The 7,563-nt window shown below is 38.0% G+C and overlaps 1 protein-coding gene across 1 annotated transcript; it reads right to left on the reverse strand.

Annotated features, from left to right (window-relative positions):
• Positions 1–5,300: 5,300 nt before the first annotated feature.
• Positions 5,301–6,237, reverse strand: LOC133336315 (homeobox protein 4-like; the record flags this gene model as incomplete). The annotated part of the gene is made up of 2 exons (XM_061544605.1): positions 5,509–6,237; positions 5,301–5,451 (listed from the first exon to the last, which is right to left on the reverse strand). Coding segments are annotated over exons 1-2 (880 nt in total), but the record flags the coding sequence as incomplete, so codon positions are not given.
• Positions 6,238–7,563: the final 1,326 nt, after the last annotated feature.

A 7,563-nucleotide genomic window follows, 5' to 3' on the forward strand; every position in this document is an offset into this window, starting at 1 on the left:
AAATTAAATTCCTAAAGAGAAAAATTCTCATTCTCTTTATTTAAAATATTGTTTATATTTAGGAGATTAAACTATCAGTCCATAAGGATTAGGATTATCAATCCATGAGAAAAGAAGTTAGACAAGGTATATAATTCGGTGAGGAAAGACAATAATTCTCATTCACTTAAAAACTATCCCCTTAGTGCTCCGCGAGAAAGTATTCCCCAGTCTATGAGGAAGGAATCCGCCAAATTGATATAATAAAAAAATCAGATAATAAGAGAAAAAATCCTCAGTTCAACATGACACCATGATAGACTCCTCAATCGATGGGATTACTCAGTCCATGAGAACATATGTTAGGATACATAATTCAGTGAGGAAAGACAATAATTCGCATTCACATAAAAAAAGGTTGCCCTAGTGCTTCGCTCCCAGTGTCTGAGGACGGATACCTCAGTCTATGAGGAAGGAATCCACCAAATTAGTTTAGTGGATAATAATAGAGGAATAGAATCCTCAGTTCAACTTGAAACTATGATAGACTCCTGAGTGGAGGCGAATAAAAACTTTCCTCAGTTCCACCTCAGCCTCTAAGAATTGAGTGCCCTTTCCATGGAGATAATTTTTTTACACTGAGGATAAAATCCGTAGTTCTTGCGAATAATTCTTTCTGTCAATACTAAAAAACTTCTCAGTATATAGAAATTTCAATGTTTCGTGAACGAGCAAAGATATTTTCTTAAAATTCATAAAGATAATAATTCTCATTCACGATAACAAAAATATTGTTTAAGTTTCAGGAAAAAAATAATAATCAGCCCATGAGGATAGGTAGTCCATAAGAAAAGAAGTTCGGTAGATAATTCATTGAGGAAGGTCTATAATTCTCATTTACTTAATATTGCCCAGTGCTCCGTTCTTAGTGTCTGAGGAAGGATTCAGACAATATGAGGTTAGAATCCTCAGTTCAACCTGACACTATGATAGACTCCTCCCAAAGAAATTAAATTCTTAAAGGAAATAATTCTCATTCACCCCCCATTCAAAACCCCTGTCGTTGGAAATAGAATCTCGAATACATTGGATGGAATCTCTGGTATGTAGACAGGGTAGAATAATTTATATATAATATAATCATCTGTCTAAAATTATCGAATCATTAATCCAAGGGGCTATATTCAATAATCTATGATGATCGAATTCATAGAAGATCGATTCTGATTCTGGCAATGTATATATAAACCTCATTTTATGAAAATGCAATACAGCCGATGGGAAAAGTAATCTCAATTTATGAGATAGAGAAAATCCATTACAACTACACAATGCATATACGGTAACAAAGTCCCTTGACTATAATAATAGAATCCTCATTCTCAGAGAATTGAATCCTCAGTAATTTCGGATAGGAAACTCAGACAATTTCAATTTTCAGGTACAATTTTGGAACCCTAGGATTTAAATAGAGATTCCTTGGTAACTGAAGGTGGTATGAAATCTAACGTAGATATTACAATCCTCGAGAATTGAGGGTATAGTCCTAAGCAATTAAGGTCACTATTCTCAGCATTTGACAATAGAATCATCAGCCTTTGCGGATAGAGTGATCAGCTTTTTAGGATGGAATTCTCAATAAGTATTGTGATTGGAAGTGAAGATTAAAACTTCAGCCAGTAAAGTCGGAAACCTCAGCCATTAGAGATGAAATCTCTAAAGAAAAGAATTCTTAACTACTCAGTACTCAAACCTCAATAGATAGAATGCTCAATCGTTCAGAATTGAACCATTGTCCTTTAAAGATTAAAGTGGAAAGCGTTTTGAGTTAGAATTCGCATTTCATGATAACCTCAATTTAGGGTTAATTATTTATTGGGTTGCAATACCGAGATTATTATAGGGGTACAACATTTAAGTTTAAAACAAACTTTGCAGACTATGAAGAAACATCTCAATGGGAATGACACAGCCTGAAGACTTGGATTTAATTTAAAAAAATCAAATTTTAATTCTGATCATGCTAATGTTTCTCTGTCCATTATTTGCAATGACCTGAGGGCTCATAATTAAATCAAAATTTTCCCTAATTTCAATCGTATAAGCAGTGGTAACTCATTCAGCAATATTTGTGTTGAAATTCATCAACTCTAATTCCCCAAATGATCCAAAAATATATTTCATTATGAAATCACATACATGTGAGCTGTAAATAGTACCCGCTTCGGAACACATGACTGACTGTCTACTGATTTGAATATCGTATTTATTGACCCTCCGCCAAGCATGAATAGTTTATCACATAGTTAATTTTCGAAATTATCACTGTTCGAATCGCAAATTACAAAGGCACGCATTTCTAAATTAGAAATAAATGACCCAACATTGTCACGCGCCATTTGAAGAACGTGGTCTCAAAACCAATTTTAGTAGGCAATTGACATATGTGTGTTGTAAATTCTAATACATACATACTAATACATAATGCCTCCAATTTACATATGTAAATTAAATACCTAATTAACACAGTGCTATATTTATGTATGTAAATATGTCAATTATATTCTTGGGCCCTTGAAGAAAGTCTAAAGTGAATAGGCGACATTTCAATTTAAAAATAAATTGACTAATGAAGAAAATTAGTGGGTCTAATTAGTGGGACTTTTGTATCGGCTCTATTTCTATCGGAGATAGAAAATACTCAGTGTGTTTTGGGACATCTGAAAAGAATTTTTTCCTCATCGCATAGCATGAAAAATATTTTCTGTTTTCTCGGATCTATTCCGCAACCATTAATAACTGTATTCTGCGCCACCATAAGTGGTAAAATACCATTTAATTGAAAAAATAATCCTCATTCATGCCTATTTTGGACTAAACCTTGAACTCAATAAATTTAAACCTCTCAGTCAAGGGAATTGAATCCTCAGAAGTTGAGGATTGAATCCGCAACTATTGAAAGCAACTTATGAGTGAATCATCCGCCAATGAGAGTGACATTTTCAGGCACTATGGAATTTTCGGGATATAAAGATAGAAAACTTTGTAATGTAAAGTAGAATCTTTAGATGCTTAGGCCTGTTCATTCAGAGATTACGACTCTATCTGAATGATCTGAATGAACAGGCCTAAGCAGCATTTTAGGAAGGAGTTTTCAAGGGATAGAAGATTGAATTTTCAGTCTAAGTAAATTGAACCTTCAGCCATTGAGAATACGATCCTTAGGAACTAATGATTGAAATCTCCGGCAATGAGGACGAAATCTTTAGCGCTAAAATATGGAATTTGCAGGAATTTAAGAGAGAAGCCTTTGCAATTTGTGTTAGATTCCTCAGCCATTGTAATTATAACACTTAACCATTGAGGATAGAATCCTCATAGAGGAATCCGCCCTTTAGGATTAATTTCTAGGCCACTGAGAAGAGAATCCTCAGTCATTGTGGAGTTAATCAGCAACCATCGAGGTGAGAATGCTCTTAACCAGACATTTCAGACATTGCGAATAAAATCTGCATTCTCTCAGTAGTGGATTTCATTGGTATCTAAAGTTTCCTCAAATTGACAGATACAGACAGCGTGCTGAGGATTTGCGAGGAGCATTTTGCAAAGCTTCCGGTATCAAATAATAACGACGAAGAAGATACCCCAGAACCAATTAGAGGTCAGAATAGCAATTAAATGGATAAAGAATATCGAAGCAGCCGGGGCCGATGGATTAACAGCCGAACTATTCAAGGCCGGTGGTCAAATACTGGTCAGGAGCATGCTGATTATTATAATTTGGCTAGAGGAATACATGCCCAATGATTGGAAGATCAGTATCCTGTGCAAAGAAAGAAGACAAGACGATATGTGCCAACTATAGAGAAATTAGTCTCCTTCCCATCGCATATAAAGCGCCAATGGTCAATGAAGCCAATGGTTAGTAACATTATTGGACCATACCAATGTGGCTTCTAAGCTGACAAATCCACCATAGACCAGATTTTCACTCTGCGACAAATCCTGGAGAAAAACCCACGAAAATATACATCAACACATTCCAACTATTCGTCGATTACAAAGCCGCATTCGTAAGCCCAATTGGTGACCTTAGACGTGTTTAAAGTCATGTCTGCGTTTGGTATTCCTGCAAAATTAATACGGCTATACAGGATTACTTTAACTGGCACAAGGTCAGCTTTTAATGTTGGGAAGAAAATTTCAGAACCCTTCAATACCAAACGATTTAGACAAGGTGACAGTTTGTCGTGTGACCTGTTTAACATCCTGCTGGAAAGGGTCATACGAGAGGCAAAGGTGAACAGAATTGATACTCTGCACACCAAGCAACAAATGTAACTCGCATAGACCACCATAAACAAAACTAATGACATCAGTTTTGAAATTCGGAGGAGAATAGTGTTGACCAACAGATGCTACTATGGTCTGAACAAGAACAAGGCCACCTCCCGCCAGACCAAACTCACACTCCACAAGTCGCTGATACTACCCGTGCTTTTGTATGGATCTAAAACATGGGTACTTACGCAAGCAGATGAGGCAGCTCTTGGAGTGTTTGAGAGGAAAATTCTCCGAAAGATCTATGGTCCGATCTGCGTTGACTGTAAATATCGTCGTCTAATGAACCATGAGTTATATCATCTCTTCTCGGACAAATATATAGTCAGACGGATCGAGCTGCAGCGACTACGTTGGCTAGGCCATCTTGTGAGAATGGGTGAGAATGCCCCAGCTCAAAAGGCTTATAAAAGCGAGTCAAGTGATGGTTCACGCAGAAGGGGAAGGCCACGAATTCGATGGAAAGATCAAGTAGAAGACAACATCTTGGATGAGATGCGCACAGGACCGACGCACCTGGAAGTCTTTTTAAGCTCCGCTTATGGAACAATCGTTGTCATATGCCAACTAAGTATTATCCTACTTAGATAGAGTCTGATAAGCTCAGAAAGCCATACGGATCCGAAACCTTGAAACAAATTCCTACTTGAGTTCTTTATCAGTATCTGAAGATAAAGTTCTCAACATTAACCTGGAGTATCCCCAAGATCAAGGGACTATCTCTCCTCTGATATGGAGGTTTAGTTACGCCATGATTCAGAATTATGCAGAAAACATAGAGGATCAATTGAAATATCCTGGAACCTGTAATTCATGTCGTTCGAACAATAGTTTTTTATTCGGTTTATAAATTTTGTGGATGGGTGGAATATATAATTCAAATATTTCCAGGGACAACTTCGAAATCTATACTTCTATACTTTTCAACTTCTATTCAGCGACTGTGTGTAAATGTCGTCTCTAAAATTCCGCAAACTTACCTTTGCTGCCCTTCAGAATGCTGTTGAGATTATGTTGACTATTTGAGCTGCTGCTGGTATTATTCCCAATTCCATTAGCCATTGAGGGCTGTTGAGGAGGATGCTGGTGATGATGAGAAGTTTGAGGCGGTAGATGGGACTGTTGCTGCTGCTGGTATTGTGGCAGTTGTTGTTGTTGCTGCTGCTGATATTGATTATTATTATTGGCATTCATTAAAGTTGAAGATTGGCTATTAGCGCCAGCCGGAGAAGCACCAGCACCACCACCATTTCCAACATTGGTAACATCCTCTCGGGAAGCATGTAATTGTTGCTGCTGCTGTTGTTTCTTGGCAAAGCCGGAAGTAAGGCCAGCAGGACCACTAAGTAGACTATTCGATGATGACAACGATGAAGAGGAAGAAATTGCATCCGTTTTGCCAATGGCATTCAGACCAACAACCGGAGATGATGAGGAGGATGTAGAGGTTGCGGCTGCAGCTTGATGGTTGCCTATTTTGTTGGCGGGCGGCAGGGGAGGTGGCTGCTGATTTGAATTACCGTTGTTATAATTTGAGTTGTGGATTAGGTTGTTGTTCTGACCAGCACCACCACCATTGGTTACAATGGGATTTTCTAAATTTGAATTTCCGTTAAATGTGGCCAAACCCGTTGCGGTTGCATGTTGAGTGTTGTACTGTGGCTGCTGCGGCTGCTGATGATGTTGCTGAGAATTGCCCACGGCAGGAGGTGGCTGATAATAGTTATTATGTAGCTGATGTTGCTGCTGCTGGAGTTGTTGTTGTTTATTTGGATTTTTCTGTACGGTCTGATAGAAATCTTCAACGGGCTGAGAATTCGTCACTGCCTGAGATGAAGCTGAGGCAGGAGTTGTTGTCATTGTCGTTGTGGCATTCATATTATTGTTGCCCGAATAATTTCCAGATATCGCATTCATGATGATGATGATGATGATGTCGGAACTTCTAGCAACTTCTGTTGGGCAGACCCTACTGCTGCTGTTGCTGGATTTTCAAAAACCGATTATTATGATTACTGTAGGTTGCAGGTATATTTATTGTTGCTGACTGCCGACTGCTGCTTCGCATTTACCGTTTGCTTGTGTGCAGAATTTCTTATGGCCATGACAGACATAGCTGGGTTGTAATTCTCCAAATGTCATTACGGCAATGACAATGTATCACAAACCAACGGGAGAGATGAGAACCCGACGACGAAGACGACCGGGAAGAAAGGGTAAGGAGCACACATTTTTTTGTTCTAGCTTTTGCTTACAGGAATTCTTGGAATATTTTGTTTATTCATAGACTCAAATATTTTATTTTTTTCTCTGGAAATCAGTTCGGAAGATACGCATGCAGGGTAGGATTTTTTTCCACAAAAAGTTTTCTTCTGCTTTTCTTTGTCAGAAATAATTACAATTTGTGTACAATTTTCGTTTTTGTTTATATATTATTCATCACATTTCCGTTGTATTAAAAAAAATCTGAAAAGGAAGAAGAGAAAAAATATAAATTATAAATTTTATTTAAAAAGAAAATTATTTTTTAGAGGAGGATAGAGAGGAATAATAGAAAAATCCACATTAAGATCGAACGGTTCGAGGCAAAATGCAGTCACTTTGGTTGGAATGAATATGCTCCTATTCGGCATTTTTATATTCAACAGAAAGATTCTTTACCCCATAGAATCAGAAATTGGTGTACAAGAAAGGCCTAGGAACTTCGAAGTATCGTATACGAAGAGATACTTGAAAAAAGAGGCCGTCCATATACAATTTTCTTGCGAAAATGTCGTCTATATTCTGAAAATCCGAAATACCCAACTACACACACACCTGTGAAACTAGAATATGGCTTGGAAAATCGGAATCGGAATACTCTCCTGACTAAGGCAAAAGGAGCCGGTTTCCTGTATAAGGTGGAGAAGGTCCGTATGCCTCTCCAGGCTTGTGTTGACATCCAGAGATTGACTCTAGAAACTCACTGGGAGATTCCTTCCACCATCTTAACGTCTACAACGATCGATCACGAAAGGGGACTTCTGACAACACTTTTCTCCTCTTCGGGTGGGTTTTGGAAACTTACTAGAAAACTTTTACCTCCTTCAATGCGAAGAGTCCTAAGGTTCCAATATTGTCGCTCTACTTGTGGCAACCGACTAAGTTTTAAAACATTCACCGGAAGTGGCCTTTGGCAAATCACTAATTTGACCCTGGTGGTGAGGATTATGGCAACTCACTGGGAAATTCCGCCCTCATTTA

Source organism: Musca vetustissima, unplaced genomic scaffold (assembly GCF_032173495.1).
Source record: "Musca vetustissima isolate MV318-11 ecotype Yass unplaced genomic scaffold, APGP_CSIRO_Mvet_v1 utg22789, whole genome shotgun sequence".
NCBI classification, from domain to species: domain Eukaryota; kingdom Metazoa; phylum Arthropoda; class Insecta; order Diptera; family Muscidae; genus Musca; species Musca vetustissima.